The 22,815-nt window shown below is 35.9% G+C and overlaps 1 protein-coding gene across 2 annotated transcripts in view; it reads right to left on the reverse strand.

The window, feature by feature from the left end:
* LOC138713172 (methyl farnesoate epoxidase-like) overlaps window positions 1-22,815 on the reverse strand; it is a 79,379-nt gene that overhangs the window by 16,157 nt on the left and 40,407 nt on the right. For both annotated transcript variants that reach the window (XM_069845042.1, XM_069845043.1), the window contains exons 3-4: window positions 16,505-16,923; window positions 238-352 (exon numbers count right to left, since the gene is read on the reverse strand). In XM_069845042.1, the coding sequence (XP_069701143.1) occupies window positions 238-352; window positions 16,505-16,923 (534 nt within the window). The remainder of the gene's footprint in view (window positions 1-237; window positions 353-16,504; window positions 16,924-22,815) is intronic.

A 22,815-nucleotide genomic window follows, 5' to 3' on the forward strand; every position in this document is an offset into this window, starting at 1 on the left:
TAACGACGTCATTCAGATACTACCATATGGTGGTAGATGAAAGAAACGCACTGTCCGATACTACCCGATGTCCGATACTACCCGACTCTACCCTACATAAATTACACATTTCGTGCAAACAAGTGTTAAATTTGAAAAAAAAAAAATGTTCATCATAAATTATCATGATCACGTGACCCAGCAGATGACTAGACATATTGCATCATTTGAGCAGAAATTGCATATGAAATAACTTACGCGTGAAGTTCGAAGTTCTGAGGTGTTTCCTCGCTTCCATTTCGTGGAGATAAGCATCAACTAGATCGTTGGTGACGTTGGGATCATACCTCTTGAAGTGTTCGTTGATTGATCCCTATGGAGAGTCGAAAGAAATATTATGTAAACAATTAACACAAATTCACGTTTATTTATGATATTTATTGCATTAACTGATGTCAGCAGACCAGCATCTAGAATATATTAAAGAACTAAAAATTAAATTCAGAGTAATAATTATTCTGAACTATCGTCAATCAGCAAAGAAAGCTGGTTAGATTATTTTTAGAAATAATAGTCACAAGACAAAAACTTCACGTATAAAAGATGTAATAACCTAACAGAATTAGTAGCAACTCCGAAGAAAATTAAAATAAAAAAAACCTTAGAATTTTTTTTTAATTGGGTTATTTTACGACGCTGTATCAACATCTCAGGTTATTTAGCGTCTGAATGAAATGAAGGTGATAATGCCGGTGAAATGAGTCCGGGGTCCAGCACCGAAAGTTACCCAGCATTTGCTCGTATTGGGTTGAGGGAAAACCCCGGAAAAACCTCAACCAGGTAACTTGCCCCGACCGGGATTCGAACCCGGGCCACCTGGTTTCGCAGCCAGACGCGCTGACCGTTACTCCACAGGTGTGGACTAAAATCTTAGAAAAGGATGGAATTTTATTAATATGAAACTTTAAATTCACTGGTCCAAAATTTATACATTTAATTTGGTCAAATGTAGAACTCTCCTCCCAGATATTGGAATAAAACCATGTCATTCCACTTTTCAAACAAGGAGGTTTAAAAAAAACACAAAAACAAGAGGAAATGTCCAAGTCACACACACGTTCAAGACCATCTTCGCCATCCTTCATACATTAAATCGCCTGAAAAATTTTCTACCCTTTCAATTGTAAAGCACTGTTCGTAGCTTTAATTCTGAATGAGAGCTCTAACACAGCATGAAATCGCAGTTATCTTCAATTCTGCGATATATAACAGAAGATGGCGATATTGAAGGAGTTTAAAAAAGAACAGACGTCAGCATGGATGGTCTGCAAATGCTCTCCTTGAACTTGCTCTCGAAGTCATTAACAATTTTGATTGCTACGATAAACTTACTGCTCAAACCTACGATGGAGCGGCTGTGATGGCGGGAGAACATAATGATTTACATGCAAAATTTCGCAGCCACTGTAAGTCAGCGATTTTTGTGTACGCTACCCGTACAGATTTTTTAAATCTCGTCTTAACTCTGCAAATTTTATTACACAAGTAAAAGTGATCTTCACTAACCTGTATATATAATTTGAACTGGTAAAGGAAATTACGGGAAAACGGCTGAACGGATTTTAATAGATGATCCCTCATTTTGAAGCTTGGAACTCAAAGTTTTTCAGAAAAATAGTAGTTTTCAGTGAAATGGCAATTTTTCAACATAATTTTCCTATTTTCCAAAATCCATCTGTCGTCAGTTTTGAGACCTAGTTAATTGGATTTCAGAATAAAACAAAACACACACTACAGTAAACAATATTACACGAAGGCCATGATCTGCAAGAAAGCTGAATATTTAGAGCTCAAATTAAATTTGTTATTAAAAACTTAACTTACTAAAAATAATTTACAGGTTCGATTCTGTAGTGTGTAATTTTCTGGGTACAGCTGTGTATTGGATATTAATAACTACAAAACTTGAGGTGTTTTCATGACATTATTACCATTAGAAATGAAATATTATTGTAGTTAAGGCCATGATGTGACTATTTTTCATTAATTATAGGCTACATATTAATGCTATATTGATGATATGAAAGTGAAACATTTTGGGATTATATAAGTAGATGTAGAGGATAACTTAAATTAGATTTTGATTTCTATATTTTACTGAGTGGCGGCTATATAGTATATGTTACTGAAAGCTATAAAACTTACGTAAGATAATCATATTATTAAAATTAAAATATTTTTATAGTTATTAATTAAGTGGGGTTGGGTCTTTTTCATATATTTAATGGCGGTGTGGTGTAGATATTTATATGCGTGGTTCTCTTCATTATTGGCTCGAGAGAGAGTATCTTTCATTATTATGGAAGCAAATAACTTTCAGAATGTCTGGTATTCTTCATTGAAAATAAATCTGAAAAATGTTTATTTGAACGTCTAATGAACTTAGTTTGCAGCATTTGCTGCACAAGCCACTAGTCTTACTGTATTTTCGAGTTTTTTTTTCTCTAAATCATCAAAGTTGGAATGCTTATTTGAATCAATAATGGATAATGAAGATTGTGAATGGGACCACGAAACTGTCGCTTGTTCACGAAAGCTGTTAAGTTTACTGAAGGATTTTGATTTTATTTTCTGCTAATATTATTGGCTGCTATATCTCCACACTCTGATATTCTGTTTCAAAAAGTAACAGATGTTCCTTTTGTAAAACAAAAATTCATAATTTCGAGGAGTACAAGCAATGACTGAGAAATTACTTTGAGGAATTTTGGGAACGCATGGATGATTTTGCTGCTGAAAATTATCCTGAATCTGAAAGATCACGGCTGGATGCAATTCCTGGAGAGGATAAGAAAATTTTATGGGTATAGGCGGTTGTTCAATGAAATTCTGCACGTTATCAGAATTGTTATTATTCAAAAGTTTGCTGAAAATTCCAAATTGAAGGTTTTGAGTCTGCTTGATCATAGCCATGCTTTAAGAAAAATGTCTTGGACAGTAGAAGAGGAAGTTTTTTGCCTTGCTACTAATGGCTCCTCTAGACGTATTGGCATCATAGCGTATTCCCAGACTACCAAGAAAGGATATATAATTGATCCTACCATAAGGATTGAAACAGGGAGTAGCTAGCCGGAGGATGTAAATAAAGAAAAGATCAACATTTATCTGCCAACAGTTGATTACTTCAAAGCAAAATACCAGCTTGAAGACATTGAGGTGATTGGTCTTCTTATTGAAGCTCGTGGTGTGATTCCCAAGTTCTCTGAAAGCTTCAGGAAGACTTTTGAACTACCACAGACACTTACTGCTGACATCATAACTTCAGTTTTGAAACGCTCTTGCCAAATTCTGAGTCATCATATTCACTCTGTTTAATTTTTTTTATTCACTTTATATTCATATATGTTTATTTTAATTTTCTTTCTACGAAATTTATGTAAACATTTAATATTGTAAAATTCATGTAGGAGAGTATACTGAGTCCTTCTGAGCTACCTCCAATGGGAGGCAGTTATTATCTTATCTCTTGCCAGTTTTGAAATTCGTTACCTGAAGAAATATTGCTAAATCTATAAGAAAACTATGAAGCTTATTTTGATTTACTGTTTTATCAACGGTGTAGTCGGTCTCGTTCTATGCACTTTCGTCTTTCTTGTTTTATGTAAACACGGCCAGGCTTCGGCCCGGTAAATATCCTTATAAATTATGCTACAAGGAAATTATAAAGAAAATTTGAAAATTCAACTCAAACATTCATCAATAAGCGGCTATTTCCAGGAACGCAACTCCCACATATAACGAAAGCAGACTACTGTATTTCAACCATTTAAAAAATCGCATCCCTATGTCAAAATGTCACGCGACGCCACTGAATACAGGAGAGTTGGTCACCCTAGTCACCTCTATCCTTTCTTTTTTGTTGTTTACACCATCACGAATCTATTGAAATTGTAACACATCACTAGATCCAGGGCTTGCCTGGATGGTGACGATGGTGAATTGCCATCTGCAACCACGAAAATAATTATTTAGGATAGTTGCAAGGCGCACTAAGTCATTCCTGTGTTGTAATGGATAAATCGGAGCTCCAGTTACTCTACTACTAGTAATGGAAAGATTTCATTCACCAGCGATGCTAAAACTTCAACCCTGGGACAAACAGATAGGCTGCATTCTTTTCTTGTCTTCAGTGAGTTGCAAGGCCGTTCGGTATGGCATAGTTGCGCCCCGCGGTCAATTGGGAGGCCTAGGCACGGCATAGTTGCGCCCCGAAGAAATCAGGTAGCAGAAGGGACATGGCATAGTTGCCCCCCGAAGAAATCGGGTAGCAGAATGGACATGGCATAATTGCGCCCCGAAGAAATCAGGTAGCAGAAGGGACATGGCATAGTTGCCCCCCGAAGAAATCGGGTAGCAGAATGGACATGGCATAATTGCGCCCCGAAGAAATCAGGTAGCAGAAGGGACATGGCATAGTTGCCCCCCGAAGAAATCGGGTAGCAGAATGGACATGGCATAGTTGCGCCCCGAAGAAATCAGGTAGCAGAAGGGACATGGCATAGTTGCCCCCCGAAGAAATCGGGTAGCAGAATGGACATGGCATAATTGCGCCCCGAAGAAATCAGGTAGCAGAAGGGATATGGCATAGTTGCCCCCCGAAGAAATCGGGTAGCAGAATGGACATGGCATAATTGCGCCCCGAAGAAATCAGGTAGCAGAAGGGACATGGCATAGTTGCCCCCCGAAGAAATCAGGTAGCAGAATGAGCATGGGATAGTTGCGCCCCGAAGAAATCAGGTAGCAGAAGGGACATGGCATAGTTGCCCCCCGAAGAAATCAGGTAGCAGAATGGACATGGCATAATTGCGCCCCGAAGAAATCAGGTAGCAGAAGAGACATGGCATAGTTGCCCCCCGAAGAAATCAGGTAACAGAAGGGACATGGCATAATTGCGACCCGAAGAAATCAGGTAACAGAAGGGACATGGCATAGTTGCCCCCCGAAGAAATCAGGTAGCAGAATGGACATGGCATAATTGCGCCCCGAAGAAATCAGGTAGCAGAATGGACATGGCGTAGTTGCCCCCCGAAGAAATCAGGTAGCAGAATGGACGTGGCATAGTTGCGCCCCGAAGAAATCAGGTAGCAGAATGGACATGGCATAGTTGCCCCCCGAAGAAATCAGGTAGCAGAATGGACGTGGCATAGTTGCGCCCCGAAGAAATCAGGTAGCAGAATGGACGTGGCATAGTTGCGCCCCGAAGAAATCAGGTAGCAGAATGGACATGGCATAGTTGCCCCCCCCCGAAGAAATCAGGTAGCAGAATGGACATGGCATAGTTGCGCCCCGAAGAAATCAGGCAGCAGAATGGACATGGCATAGTTGCCCCCCGAAGAAATCAAGTAACAGAAGGGACATGGCGTAGTTGCCCCCCGAAGAAATCAGGCAGCAGAATGGATATGGCATAGTTGCCCCCGAAGAAATCAGGTAACAGAAGGGACATGGCGTAGTTGCCCCCCGAAGAAATCAGGCAGCAGAATGGACATGGCATAGTTGCCCCCCCCCGAAGAAATCAGGTAACAGAAGGGACATGGCATAGTTGCCCCCCGAAGAAATCAGGCAGCAGAATGGACATGGCATAGTTGCCCCCCGAAGAAATCGGGTAACAGAAGGGACATGGCATAGTTGCCCCCCGAAGAAATCATGTAGCAGAATGGACATGGCATAGTTGCGCCCCGATGGGCATAGTACACATGAAAGTGATTGTCATAATATAAACAAATTACTTACAAATATTACAGTGATAGCTGCATTGAAATTAGATAGGCCTAGCATATGATCAATTTTACTATTTAAAATAACACTTTTTTATCGACCACACACAATAAATGAACTGCATTTTTGGTTTGTACATCGATATCTTAACCCTACGGTACAGGGTTTCGAAAATTGAAACTTAGAACCATTGTGAATTATTAACTATTTACCCTTTTCACTAAACTTAACATTAATTTTAAATTATCCTCACTATACGCCACAGACGGTGTGAAAATCATTAATAAAATGTCAAAGACTGCTAAGCCCCCATATTCCAACGGCTCACTCATTTGAATATGTCAGTTAATGAAGTACTGCCAACTTCATGGTGTTCATTTTAACGGTAGGCTATCGATAATCATTGCATAAACAGTAGAAAAGCAGTTAATAAAATACTGCCAACATCATGGTGTTCATCTTAACGGTATCGATAATGAATATTAAATCGCATAAGACATCAATAAGGTTGGTTGATTACGAGGCTCGAGTTTCCGTACTGTCTTTTTCTCTACCTACTGTATTTCATCGGGGAGCAACTATCCCATCCCCTTTTCTCTACCTGATGGGAACGGGGAGCAACTATGCCCACAAAACAGGGACCTTTTTTTATCTCCTGCATTTTATCTGACCGTGGGACGCAACTATGCCCTGCCCAGTCCGTTGTCATGTGAACAATGGCCATCACGCAGGAGCAAAGAGTGGGCATTAAATTTTGCTTAAAAAACAACAAAAGTGTGAAAGAAATGTTGGAAATGTCAAGTACTGCTTTTAGTGAACTAATGGAGACATGCAAATATTTGCGTGTGATACAGTCGGTTTAGTTAATGAGCTGTTGTTTTCTAATGCCAGGCGTTTGACAATAAAGTCATTTGACCTCTTGCACTCCAATATTTTTCAAAGATATTGTCATGGTCAGCCACTGAAGCACAGATTTTGAGGTGTTCCGAATCCATTTCTTGGTTTGAGTTGCACAATGGGCAGTTAGGGGACTGATATATTCCCATTCTGTGCAGGTGCTTGGCCAAACAGTGTTGGCCTGTTGCTAATCTAAATGCAGCTACAGACGATTTGCGTGGAAAGTCGGGAATTGACTGTGGATTATGATGCAGAGAGTTCAGTGTTTTTCTCTTGAGATTGTGTTATCAAATTTTTATTTGTTGAAGTCTAAGTATGAAGATTTAATAAATCTTTTCACAGAGTAATACGTAGATTTAGTAACAGGTCTGTAAGTAGCAGTGCTGCCCTTCTTTGCTAAAGCATCCGCATTCTCGTTTCCCAGGATTCCACAATGGGATGGTATCCATTGGAATACAATTCTTTTATTGAGTGTCATTAATTGAGAGAGCATTTTAATTATTTCTGCTGTTTGAGATGAAGGTATGTGTCTAGAGACTATTGATAGAATAGCTGCTTTGGAGTCTGACAATATAAGTGCATTCTTAAATTTATTGATGTGGTATAGAAGATTTCTGAGACTTTCACTTATTGCAATGATTTCTCCATCAAAACTTGCTGTTCCATATCCAAGAGATCTATAAAGTGAGAAGAGACAGCACGTAACACCTGCACCTGCACTTTGTTCCCTGGAGATCAAGGATCCATCGGTGTATAAATGAAGCCATTTTTGTGGACGGTACCTAATATTAATTGTCTCTAAATACAATTGTTTCATTATTTCGGTGTTTACTTCTGATTTCAGTATTTCTTGTGTTAGATTTACATTATACTCTATATTTAATAGAGTTAAAGGGTTTGGTTTAATTTGTAGGTTTTCTTTTAAATTCGGGACGTTGATTTTCTGTTTTAATTCTTGAACCATGGATATGAAACTTTTTTGAGTTTTCAATCTACAGAGAGGACTGTATGAATGCCAATTGTTTCCTGGTAATCTGATAAGTTTTTCATATTGAATCAGTGCTTTTTCTTCTGTTATCATTTTGATGCTGTTAATATTAGAGAGGAATCTCATAGAATCTATTGGAGTTGTTTTGATTCCACCAGTAATGAGCCTGAGAGCTTGGTTTTGAACACGTTCTATTTCGTTTATCAAAGGTGAAGTAATTAAAATTTCTCCGCAGTACGTCAGCACTGGCTGTATAAACATTTTGTGTGTAGTGTTCAAAGTATTTCTAGAGCAACCCCATTTCTTTCCTGCTAGTCTTTTCAGAAGGGAGAATCTTTTACGAGCTTTTTCAGAAGTATATTTCAAATGGTTGTTCCATGTTAACTTACTGTCGAAAATAACTCCAAGATATTTGGATTCATAAGTCCTAGGGAGGTGTTGGCCATTATATTGGATATTGAATTCTCTTTCTTTTTTACCCAGTGAAAATATTTGGTAGTTACTTTTTCCTGAATTGAGTGTCATCAAATTTGATGTATTCCATTCATGTAGTTGATTTAGAGCTTTAAGAGCAGAATTTTGAATTTTGTCTCTATGTCTGTGAGATCCGGAAGTCCACAAAACTATATCATCTACATTCTTAAATGTATTGATATGGCATAGAAGATTTCTGAGACTTTCACTTATTGCAATGATTTCTCCATCAAAACTTGTTGTTCCATATCCAAGGGATGTCTCTAAAGGCAATTGTTTCATTATTTCAGTGTTCACTTCTGATTTCAGTAATTCTTCTATTTAATTCAAATTATATCCTATATTTAATAGAGTTAAATGATTTGGTTTAATTTGTAACTTTTCTTTTAAATTCGGGACGTTGATTTTCTGTTTTAATTCTCGAATCGTGGATATAATGGTTTAGATAATGTATGGGAATCAATCGAAGATGATCCTCGACATCTCGTACGGATGAAAAAATTCGACAAGTACGCGAAAAAATTCTCTCTGATTGACGTTTGGCAGTGTTATCCGGGAGGTTACTGAAGAATTAAATATATCGTACAGAACTTGGTAGATGATACTGACCGAAGATTTGAACAGATTGCCGCAAGAATGGTGCCGCCAGTCTTGTCTCAGGATCAGAAGTGTCAAAACGAGGTAATTTATAAAAGCATTTGTGATGCATCGGTCCAGAAAGCATTTAAATGTTGTTCTGCTATTAAGAGGTGTAATCAGAAGCCTGCATTTTATTTGATGTCTTGTATTTCTGTAACAGGAAGCACAAGAAGTGCCTTTTGATAGTGGCTGACTCATATCAGAGCAGTGACATTCTGATAACCCATTGCAACTAGATGCACGATTTCCAGATTGCATTGCCAAGAAAATGTCAGATTATGCTTGTCTTAAGTTCGCTGCAGTTGTGATAAGAAAGTCATAATAATCTGGGGATATAAACATTAAACTTTCAACGCTTTTACTGCATCGGTTTATTATCTTTCCTGATGCAGTCGCATCTCTCTCACTTACTTGACGGACTTCTCGTAGAAGAGAATCTAAATTTCAACTGAGTAGTTTTATGAGTTGCTTGATCTAAAAGCGAATTCTGGACATTCTTTCTGTTTTCATTGCCATTTTACAGAGACATCATTTTATTTTTACTTCAATTTTTATTGTACCTGAGTTTTTTTTAATGTACTTCACTCCCACCCCTTCTACTAATGAAGTTCAAACTGTCCTCCACACAGAACCAAGGCCGCATATACAGTCATAGTAGCCTTACGGTCATAGTAAACAGTACGTTCCAAAAATATGTTCGTATTTTCCAGTGACGAAAGAGCTTTCAATATTGCATCATTTTCGCACAGGTACTGTCGTCCATTTGCCTACGTCACATTCCAGTTTCCCCCACCTGCTTCTATTCGCCTCTCTCTAAAGGCTAGTGGCTGGACTGTCTTAGTTTTTTTCGGAGAACATTAATTTCTGTTAGGAATTGGACGTCTACGTAATATTATACAACTGTTTAAAATAACTTAAATAAAAGGGCCTCGTTAAGTAATTAACTGTCACGTGATTTTCCCCCTTTCTACGATCCTGAGACATAACCACTTGGACGGACAGTAGATAGCATGTCTGAGTAATTTTATCTTTTTGGATCGGGCAGAAGTGAAGATTGAATTTACAGTACGTAAGGTACTCTTTTACAGAGTAGGTACAGAATTATTTCAACATGAGTTACTAGTACGAAGGACGAAACTAGTAATTGGAATTACACACATTAGAACTGAAGCCTGTATCGAAATGAACGGCCACCATTTTCAAAAATGTGTTTAAATATCCATATTATGATTATTTTTCAATTTAACTTCATTCTCTATATTGTACGCTAATGTGCTGTAGACAGTATAATATACAATGCATAATGAATACATCCACATGGACAGCTCAGTTCGTGAGTAAAAACACTTATTGTTAATACTGTGCTTTATTTTGATTAAACAAAAACCTAATGAAAATTATCAAACTCAAAAGCGTGATATTTCCTAGTTTACGTAAATGGATGAACTACTTTTCTTCCCTCCTATACCTAGTAAAGTGATTTGTTTGTATATTACGCCAGTATCATGAACTCCAGTCGTGGAAGGGGGTGTTTCCGGTTCCCAACCGTTGATCCAAAGGTATAGCCAGGTTAATATTAGAAATGTTAGTAAAAATAAAATGATGTCCCTGTATTATCAGTATTGTTTTAGCCTATTATCAATGTGGGGCGCATTTTAGTGTCAGGATTAAGACGTTGCGCTAAAAACCGAAAGGTCGCATGTCCGATTCTCGATGGAGTCCTGAATTTTCTCCATTGATGTAATTCTTCCGGCCGCAATATAGACCTGGCGTTCTCCTTTATGGCAAAAGTGGCAGGCACGTAGGACTGACATCGCTACTGCTACTAATGCCAATTGTCTGCATCCCCTTTATCACCCGCTATCCTGTGGGCATTCAATTTCTGCAATACGAATAATAATTCTACCTTCATTATTAACGTATGTTCACTTTATAAGAAAAAAACAAAGAGAACTGATAGCAGGCTATACAGTGTGTACCTAAATTGGTGTCAAATATTTCGGGGACGTGTTCCTAACATCAAAACATTTTAAAAAGTTAATAAGAACATGGGTCTGAAAACCATTCGTTAGGGAGTTATTAAAGGATTTGTCCCTTCATTGACCGCTGATTGTTTGATGGTTTTTTGTTTGTTTGTGTTTTGTAGAGCAAAGAAATCAGAAGAAAATGTATTCTGTGAGTGAACGGAACGAAATGATTTGCAACATTTAATTGACGATGTGCTTCTGGACGTCATCCAACGAATGTGTTTTAACACGATGCTGTTCCAGCTCATTTCAGTCTGACAGTTCGTAATTTTTTTAATGATCGATTTCCCCAAAGATGTATTGGTTGAAGGGGATTCATTGCATGGCCTGCTCGATCGCCTGATTTGAATCCAATGGATTTCTTCGTCTGGGGACATTTAAAGTCCCTGGTTTATGCTACTCCTGTACTTAATGTTGATATTCTGAGAGCGTATCCAAATGGATTTCACGAAATACGAAACACTCCAGGAATTTTCAACAGAGTACGCCAGAGCATGTAACGCAGGTTTAGGGGACACATCGAAGCAGGAGGAAGCCGCTCCGAGCAATTTTTGTAACATTAAATTTTGTCTTGTAACTCTGAAATAAATTATTTTGAGACCAATGTTCATATGAACCTATTGTAATACATTTTGAATCTTGCGTACACCACTTTTAACACTTGAATATAATTGAACTAGTAATGTAATGTTTTTGTGTTACGAACACATCCCCGAAATATTTGACACCAATTTAGATATACCCTGTATAAAGAAATAAGAGGCGAAGAAAAACAGAAATATAAAGATGAAAAATACATAGAAGGAAAATGACGAAAATAAATACACTAAGAAAAAGTATGAAGGAAGAGTGAAAGAATACAAAATAGAAACGATACAAAGAAGAGGAAACAAAGAGAAAAGAGACTACGAAGAAAATTAGAAGAAGGTGTAATAGGAAAAAATAAGAGAGAATAATGTGAAGAATAAAGATGGAGAAGGGACAGACGAAAGAAAAAAGAAATAAGAGGAGGAAAGGAGGAAGAAAAAGGACGAAAATACGTAGGCCTACAATAAACATGCAGAGAAACGATAATAAATGTACACAACACAGACAAAGAAAAAAGCGAAGAGGAAAACGGCAATGAAGAAGAGAAAGAGAAAATTGATTCTATTTTATCTCTCTCCAGTTAGATCTAGAAAAAAAATAATATCTCAAGAATCAGAAACATATTTCATTTTATGAACTCACCATTAATGAGCGAGAGAGGAGTAAGACAAGGCTGCGGCCTTTCACCGTTGCTATTTATTATATATATATATATATATATATATATATATATATATATATATATATATATATGAATCATATAATTAGAGAATGGAAACAATTGCCTCTTGGATATATACAATTCAATAGACACTTACAACTAGATTGATTACTTTTTGCTGACGATTTAGCTCTGGTGGCATCCTCAGTAGATGAATTACAACGTTAAATTTTTAATTTTAACAAAATTGGAATTAAATATGATATGAAAATCAATAAAGAAAGAACTAAAATTATGGCCTTCTGCGGAAAATACCCTGTGCCTAGCAAAATATGTTTAGATTCAAAAATATTAGAAAGGATAAATTATTTTACACATCTCGGATACACATGATCTTTTTTCGATGAAATGGACATTTCACAGAAAATTTCTAAATACACCAAAACAATGGGAATAATCTACACCATTATGAAACCTTCCCTAGTACAAAGGCATACTCGAATTCGCCTTTACAAGACCTTGGCGAGACCTGTACTTTGTTACGGCAGTGAGGCATGGACATTGAGGAAGAAAGACGAAAGCAGAATAACGGCTAATGAAATGAAATTTATGAGATATACAGCGGGATATACGAAATGGGATCACAAACGCAATGAAGATGTAATGGAAGAATTACAACTAGAACCTGTAATATATCACGTAAAACATTATCAGAACAACTGGATAAATCATCTGCATCGCATGCATAGAGATAGAATCCCAAAAGCCATGCTCCACTATCGTCCAAACGGGAAGAGATCTCTCGGTCGTCCAAAAAAGCGCTGGATTGAAAATTCAACTGTGAGATCGTAACAGGCTATTTGGCCTAATACTTGAAGGGAAGAAGAAGACCATTAATGAATTACAGTAAGATGTTAAACGACACATATTCATTAAGTTAGGAAATTGATCTATTTTCCGGTACATTCGTTAATCAGAAACCAAATTTATATAAAAAATATTTCAATGGCATCTATGCCACAGCATCTTCAGCTTTATTTTTGTTGGGCTAACTCAATTTTCTCCTTGTTTGGTCTTGCTAAAAATTAAGGTAACCTTAAGCTAGCAGTGCAAGAACATTTTTGGTTACGTGCACAAAAACGAATCGCTCGCGCACCATCACTCGGCTCGGGACTTGGGCGTAGCTAATATATTTTAACGAAATTACTATTTTTTTTTACAGGAGCACTTCTTTATGCTACACCGAAATTAAAATTGATATAATTTCTTCAGAGAGAGAGAGAGAGAGAGAGAGAGAGAGTAAGGAATTAGTTGATATTTTCATTTAACAGTTTTCCTTGAGAAATCCATAATATAAATTTAATATAAATTATGGTGCATGCATAGTTATGAAAATCGTATTCTCAGCTATAATACGAACTTTTGGTAGAATGTCTATTGCAAGTCGTTTCCAATTTATGCCCTTTTAAACTGGAGATTTTTTTTTATGGAATTACGATAAATTTAACGTATTAAAACAAGAAAACTAATGGACTTAATCGAGGAATCACACAGTTGTAAGGTTTTCTGCTGCCCGATTTCACATAGAATGTCCAGTAAAAAAAAAAATACGAGTAAGAATATATGAAAAATTACGAATAAATACTTATTACCTTACTTAGGGCTTTTAGAGAATCCGAAGGTTCATTGCTGCCCTCACATAAACCCACCATCGATCCCTATCCTGAGCAAGATTAATCCAGTCCCTACCATCATATCCCACCTCTCTTAAATCCATTTTTATATTATTCTCCCATCTACGTCTCGGCCTCTCCAAAGGTATTTTTCTCTCCGGCCTCCCAACTAACACTCTATATGCATTTCTGGATTCGCCCATACGTGCTACATGCCCTGCCCATCTCAAACGTCTGAATTTAATGTTCCTTGTTACGTCATGTGAAGAATACAAAGCGTGCAGTTCTGTGTTGTGTAACTTTCTCCATTCTCCTGTAACTTCATCCCTCTTAGCCCCAAATATTTTCCTAAGCACCTTATTCTCAAACACCTTTAACCTCTGTTCCTCTCTTGAAGTGAGAGTCCAAGTTTCACAACCATACAGAACAACCGGTAATATAACTGTTTTATAAATTCCAACTTTCGGCTTTTTAAAGAGCAGACTAGATGAGAAAATATTCTCAGCTTAATAATAACAGACATTTCTCATATTTATTCTGCGTTTAATTTCCTCACGAGTGTCATTTATATATTTTGTTAAGTGTTGCTCCAAGATATTTGAACTTTTCCACCTTTTCAAAGGATAAATTTCCTATTTTTATATTTCCATTTCTTAGTGTGATCTGGTCACGAGACATAATAATATGTTTTGTCTTTTCGGGATTTTCTTCCAAACCTATCCGTTTACTTGCTTCAAGTAAAATTCCTGTGTCTTGCCTAATAGTTTATAGATTTTCTCCCAACATACAGTATATAAATGAAAAAATTCTACTGAAAATAAACAGAGAAACAAAATAAAGTTAAGAAAAATAAAGATATGAAGACGGAGCAAGAAATATTAAATAAAAAACAAAGAAAGAATAAGAAAAAGAAACGACGGAGAATAATAACAAAAAGCCGAGAAACAAGAAAAGGATAAACGACTAAGAAAAAGTTAAGTAAAGGTAGAAAAGAAGTGAAAACAGGAAGAATGTTCAAAAATAATAAACAGAGGAAGCAGGTACAAACAAAAAGTTAAGACATTAGTTACGAAAAAGAAAGGAGATGACTGGAAGATAAAATGCAAATAAAAATGCTGATCGATGAAGAACAGAGGTCTGCATCGGACGTTTTCGCTCGAGCGCCAAGTAGTTCATAGCATAATCCGATAGGTAGCGCACATGCATGATGGGTAAAATTGTCGCGAGCGATAAATCCTCGAACGGTATAAGCCGAGCGTTAGACATTCGTTCTTGTTATAGTGATGAACTGTGTAGTAACATCATAGATGTTTATCATTTCAAAACTTTGCAGTGTTTAACTAACCTCTCCATAGTACAACTACAAAACTTGCTTTAAAATGTAATATAAATGTTGTAGGTAATTTTTTTTTTTTTTTTTTTTCCCCACACAGGAGTGATTTTGTTTTTGCCACATCTGATAGATGTTATTGGATGTAAATGTAATTATTATAAACGGAGAACACAATCACGATAATGCAAGAACCGTATCAAGTTTTCTAGTATAATAATAATCTCTAATAATTAGTGTATCAATCTTTTTCGTCTGTAACAGTTGTGCAGCATGATTATTCGTTTTATTATATTTTCTGTGACGTTATCTCTGTGCTAATATTGTTTTTAATCTACTGCTATATCAATAGTATTTTGTAAAACGTTTCTACATTGTCGCAGTATATAGGCGGAACACTAGGTATGGACCTATCATATTATATATGTGGTAAATCAAATATTGAATAATTATTAATTAGCAATAATAACTGTATATCGAAGTTTTTCATACTATTTTATTTATAACTTCATGTTACTGTTTTGGTACGTTCCATTAAACGTTTGTCATAAACGCAGAAATAAGGCCTTATTTTTACCGTGTGAGCAAAACATATGTGTATCTTATCTGTCGCCTTCCATACAAGATAAGACATGTCGGTGAGGTGACCTTGTGCTGTACTTCTATTTATTACGAGCGTATCACGACCGATCGTATCTCACTCGAGGGTGCGACACTCGACCGAGTTCAAGCGAGCGATTTAACTCCAATGCAGCACTCTGGTCCATACTTTACGACTGATTTACTTCACATTAGTACAAGCTATATTACAATACGGCATTATAGGATGGGGTAGTGCTTATAGTACCTCCCTCATGCTAATAAGTCTGCTACAGAAAATAATAATAAAAATATGCCTTAATAAACCTCTTGATTATTGTTCAGAGCTGCTGTATTCAGAATTTAAAGTATTTGACTTCCATCGAATTTATAACAATGTATTACTGAATTTCGTACATAAAAACAGTGATTTACACCTGTGAAGTAACGGTCAGCGCGTCTGGCCGCAAAACCAGGTGGCCCGGGTTCGAATCCCGGTCGGGGCAAGTTACCTGGCTGAGGTTTTTTCCGGGGTGTTCCCTCAACCCAATACGAGCAAATGCTGGGTAACTTTCGGTGCTGGATCCCGGACTCATTTCACCGGCATTATCACCTTCATATCATTCAGAGGCTAAATAACCTACATGTTGATACAGCGTCGTAAAATGACCCAATTAAATAAAAAAATAAAATAAGTCATGCCGGTGAGATGACCTTGTACTGTGCTTCTATTTATTACGAGCGTATCACGACCGATCTTATCTCACTCGAGGGTGCGAAATTCGACCGAGTTCAAGCGAGCGATTTAACTCCATTGCAGCACTCTGATGAAGAAGAAAGGAATAAACATGGAAATGAAACAGATGAATAGTGAAGTGAAGAATGAGTGCGCACCATGATGATGTCCTTGAGCTGGGCGTTGATGCGCAGGATGAGGTTGTAGCCGCTCCACTCGGGCGCGAAGAAGCGCAGCCAGGGGAACTGGTTGAGCGTGCCGCCGGACATGTCGAAGGCCTTGGCGCGCTGGCTCATGAGCTGCATGAGGTGCTGCAGGCGGGGGTCGTCCCACGACGAGAAGCGCCCCCCCGTCACCAGCACCCACAGCACGTTGAGCACGCACGGCGTGACGTAGCGCCCCACCGTGACCTCGCGCCGCCCGCCGCTGCCCTGGCGCCCCAGCGTGTCCAGCAGGTCCAGCACCTCCTTGAGGATCATGTCCTCCATCAGCTGCTTGCCGTAGCCCACCTGCTTGAGGTGCCGCACCGCGAAGCTGCGCTGCTCGTGCCACACCTCGCCCTCCGTGAACGTGATGCCTGCGGAAGGAGCCAATGTGGAGGTTACCAGATTTAAACCCCCCTTTAACTTTTTGAAAAAAAAAACTACATATTCTCTAACCCTAGTCACCTAGCTTCTCGTTTTCAACATTTGTCCTCATATCACGAAATACATACTCGCTCACAACACCATATCACACTCTCCATTCCTAAACACAGAACATCCTTCTACTCTTCTGCAGCTCAACTCTGGAACTCTCTACCACAACATGTCAGAGACTGTCGGACATTGTCTAGTTTCAAAAATAAATTAAAATTGCACTTTTTGAATTAGATTCCTTTCAGTTATAAGCCCTTTTCTCTGCCATAGTTTTGTAAAAATATAGGCTATATATTTCTTTTTCCTTCCTTTCCCCTTTTTGTTCTCTTTATCAGCCGATGAATTTATTATCATAGCCTTTTTATCGTGAATTTTATTTAATTTACGTATTTCTTTTCTTTTTTATTATTATTTTATTACATTCCATTTTGATATATTCTTCCTTACGTTTTTCCATATTAACCATTTGTACTAAATGAGTTGCTTTCAATATATTCCAATGCATTTTACTTTCTTTTTTCTATTGTGGTATTATTTTCATGTTGTTTAGTGTCGATTTTATTATTATTATTATTATTATTATTATTATTATTATTATTATTATTATTATTATTAGATCATGTAAGAAGAATGGAAAATTCAAGAATACCAAAAATTATGATGCAATATAAGCCTAGAGGACATCGTCGACCAGGAAGACCTTTAAGAATACTGCTAGATGGGGCCGATGTAATATGTTAGTATTCTGTTCTTTAACTTTTTGTTAAATTTTAACTGCTTGTATACTTTGTGACCTGGTAGAGTGTAAGAGAAGGCCCTATGGCCTTAACTCTGCCAGTATAAATAAAGAATTATTATTATTATTATTATTATTATTATTATTATTATTATTATTATTATTATTATTATTATATTCAGATTTGACTATTTTTTTTACTCCATATTCGTTTTCCCTTCACTAATTTTTCACTGTCAGAGTAACAAAATCTACATCGACATAAAGAATAGTCTTCCTACCTCTCCTTCGATATAATCCCTGTGCTTGGTGCTGCGGCACATTCGAATTACAACAATGCTATCTTTATTATATAAAGACCTACCGCTTAGTTGTTATGTTGTATTTAGCGACGCTCGCAACTGCAGAGGTTATATCAGCGTCGCCGGATGTGCCGGAATTTTGTCCCGCAGGAGCTCTTTTACATGCCAGTAAATCTACTGACATGAGCCTGTCGCATTTAAGTGTTGTCGCATTTACGCACACTTAAATGCCATCGACCTGGCCCGGGATCGAACCCGCAACCTCGGGCATAGAAGGCCAGCGCTATACCAACTCGCCAACCAGGTCGACTCTACCGCCTAGTACCGACCTTGTAAAAGCTGTCCAATATGAAATTAACTTGTTGTGAAACATATTGAAGAGTTTGTTTTGACAGTTCTGCAGCGCATATGTTGTGCATTGTCGATTTTAAATTCATTTTAAGAGCGGTATTCACCCCGTTCATTAGAGTTCTGACTTCATTATTAAACGTTCGTTTAACGTTTTCTCTATCTGATAATTCACATTTTTAATATAAACTTCACATTATCGTTCCGGGTTCTTTGATATGTCTAAAAGCGACCGCAAAGCTCAATTTTACAATTTTTTTTTATTGGCGTAGTGATTTTCGCTAGATTAGTGAAAATTTTACATTGGCAACGTTTCTTTGCAGCCACAGTGTGATAATATAGTCGCGAACGTTTTTCCAGGAACTAGTTTCACATTCCCCTGTGAAAAACAACTAATAATAATAATAATAATAATAATAATAATAATAATAATAATAATAATAATAATAATGATAATAATAACAATAATAATGATAATAATAATAATAACTAATAATAATAATAACAATAATAATAACAATAACAATAATAATAATAATAATAATGATGATGATAATAATAACAATAATAATAATAACAATAATAATAATAATAATAATAACAATAATAATAATGATGATAATAACTAATAATGATAATAATAATAACAATAATAATAACTAATAATGATAATAATAATAACAATAATAATAACTAATAATGATAATGATAATAATAAGAATAATAACAACAATAATAATAATAATAATAATAATAATAATAATAATAATAATAATGATAATAACTAATAATAATAATAACAAATAATAATAACAATAATAATAATAACAATAATAATAATAATGATAATAATAAGAATAATAACAACAATAATAATAATAACAATAATAATAACAATAATAATAATAACAATAATAACAATAATAATAATAACAACAATAATAATGATAATAATAACAATAATTTATTTATTTATTTATTTATTTATTTATTTATTTATTTATTTATTTATTTATTTATTTATTTATTTATTTAGAATATTAACGTGCAAAAACAACAGCACAAGGCCAATTACAGTTTTGCACGATACAAAACAGAACAAAACAACAAATGATGATGAGAATGAATGATAGAAAATGGCAATGAGATGAAATACAAACAATATAATGGTCTACATCAATCATTGATCAAATAATAATTATAAAATTATAAAATTAGTACAATGAGAATTGAAATAATGGAATGGTCTACATGAATCAATAGACCAAATACAAGAAATATATGGACAAATAATTATTAAAATTAGATCAGTGAGTTAAAACTCAAAGATATACTACACATTAAATGGATCCAAGTTGAATCCATGCAAATTAGCATAATAATAACAATAATAATAATAACAACAATAATAATAATAATTTATTTATTTAGATTTATTTATTTATTTATTATTTATTTATTTATTTAGAATATTAACGTGCAAAACAACAGCACAAGGACAATTACAGTTTAGCACGATACAGAACAGAACAAAACAACAAATGATGATGAGCATGAATGATGGAAAATGGGAATGAGATGAAAATACAAACAATATAATAGTCTACATTAATCATAACAAAGTAAGATAGATAATAATAATAAGAATAATAATAATAACAATAATAATAACAATAATAATAATAATAATAATAACAATAATAATAATACAACATTTAAAATACCGATAATGTAAATTGTAAATAATTTTAATAATTGCCCTCCCCCATTGACAAAATTCTGCGTACGCCACTGCAATACGTCATACCACTGCCACAGGGTCTTTGCATGTTTGCATAAATACATACATTACTACTGTTGTGTTTAGATAGCTTGGCCGGTGTAATGCGCGAGCATTTGAGTGGGGATGATGTGTAGTGAGTCAGTTTCTCAACATATCCAGAGGGCCAGGAGGGGTAAGGAAGAGAACTGCATGCGTGTTGACTTAAGTTATAGCTATGTTGAAAAACATTGGTCGCGTACCTGCACTCCATGGGCGATCACAGTTTTTCCACCCACTGCTATCCAAACACTCGTACTCAACACAATGCAGTCTTCTCTTTCCTCTCTTCCACTCACAATAAAGTAAACTACAATGTCTTTATTGGTTCCATTACGATACTAATGTTTTGCAGAAGTTAGTATACTACGTACTTTCACAAGGAAAAGAAGTAAACTCTACAGAATTGCACCCCTTCTTTTCCATATCATTATTAAATGAACTTGCCTGGTTTACTGTGCAGAATGTTATGACCGGTCAAGCTATCTAAACACCACAGTACAACTATTATTATTATTATTATTATTATTATTATTATTATTATTATTATTATTATTATTATTATTACTAGTAGTGCTATTATCATGCTTTAAGAAATGTAAATATTTTGATGCAGAATTAGGTCTTAGGTATAGAGGGTAAGTTCACGGTCAAATAAACATAAACATGTAATCCCCGCCTTCGTCACCTTTGTCTTCCCCTTGTTCTCTTTCTCTTCGCGTTGTTCTTGTTGTGTTCCCCTTGTTATCCTTGTGTTTTCCCTTTTCTTCTTGGTTTTCACTTGTATTCCTTGTCTTCGCTTTGTTCTCCTTATTTTCTCCTTGTCAGCCTTGGCTTCCCCCTTGTTTTCCTTGACTTTCCTTTGTTCTCCTTGTATTGCTCTTGTTCTTCTTGTATTCCCATTATTATCCTTGTATACTGTTTCTCTTTATGTTATCCTTATCCTCCTTATGTTTCCTTTATTCTCGTGTTCGCTTGTTCTCCTTGTCTTCTCTATGTTCTGCCTGTCTTCTCCATGTTCTCCCTGTATTCCCCATGATCTTCTTGTCTTCCCCTTGTACTCCTTGTCTACTCCTTGTATTCCTTTAATTCGCTTTGTTCTCCTTATCTTCCCCGTGTTGTCCTTGCGTTTTCCTTGTTCTCTTTGCATTCTCCTTGTTCTCCTTAACTTCAGCTTGTTCGCCTTGTGATCCTCTTGTTCTCCTTCTACTCCATCACAAGTTCTCAAACTGAGTTGATAAAATTACCGGCCACAATTAGTGGCAATAGGAAGTCAATATAGTCCGGATCAGCTTACTTAATACCCTAAAGGTGAAACCTAACCATTTTTCCACTATTACTAAATATGCTAGTGGATTATAGTGATTTTCTAGCTCTCAGGTTGACTTTTCTTTTACCAACTTCGTTTCGAATTTCGGGTACTGACAAATACTACAACTGGCAGTTATTTTCTAACTCTTATGTTGGCAGCAATGATTTCGGTTTACAGTAAAGCAAACTGATGAAAATGCAAGTAAGTAAATACATTTTTAGGTTAGGTCTCATGAATCGTGAACTCTTTACTCAAACCAATAAATTCCATGTTGCTATACAAAATAAATTGTAATATTAGATCATACTAATTCTGATTACCAACATAATATGCGAGACTCCAGAAGGAAAATATACTATTTCATAAATACAGTAAACCATTTAGGAAACAGCTCCCAACATAAAGATGAGACATGGTAAATAAGCAAGACATTGTTATTGTTAACACTTTATTATTATTATTATTATTATTATTATTATTATTATTATTATTATTATTATTATTATTATTATTATTATTATTTCAGTACGTAGCATTGTGATTTTTCCCTCTTTGGTGATATCTGGTATTAGTTGGCAACAATGAAGAGACGGCTAAATTAGACTTTTAGAAAATACTCTTACATATTCCTCACTATACCTGCCACCAGCCTTATGTTGAGACCAGCCAAAATTTCCGGCCGGGGCGGTGAAATACCGGATAGTTGGCAACCCTATCAGTAATACGTGAATTCTTTTAATATCCGCCCATTAGTTTATTGAACCACCGTTGCTCGCCGGGGGCGCATCTGTCAAAGGCGGAATACCGCATAATAGCACTCTATTTGCAACACGTTAAACATAATAGTACATTATGCAACGAGCCTATAATGGTAGTAATTAAGACGCAAGTATGATTGTTTATGAAACGAGCGCAAGCGAGTTTCATAATTTTCATACGAGCGTCTTAATTACCATTATAGGCAAGTTTCATACGACTTTTTATGCTCGACCATATTTCTAACTTGAAAGTATTCAAAATTATGGTTATGTGCGAACTGACCTGAATTGTGAGATGTGCGCAGACGCGAAAGTATTGATTTTTTCCGAGGCCGAATTTCATTGACCTTGGCACATAATAAGATGAACACTACTCTGGTATAACGTGAAAATTGATTTAGAATTGAAAAACGAGATGCCAAATTGAATTTATTTGAATATTATTTACAATTAACTCTAATTATTATAGTAACAGAACATAACCTTCTGCGACAGTATTGGATTTCCAGCCTCCGTGACTTTTCGCTAATTCTCTTTCGATTGCATATCCGAGAAT

The sequence above is a fragment of the Periplaneta americana genome, chromosome 14 (genome assembly GCF_040183065.1).
Source record: "Periplaneta americana isolate PAMFEO1 chromosome 14, P.americana_PAMFEO1_priV1, whole genome shotgun sequence".
In the NCBI taxonomy this organism is placed as follows: Eukaryota; Metazoa; Arthropoda; class Insecta; order Blattodea; family Blattidae; genus Periplaneta; species Periplaneta americana.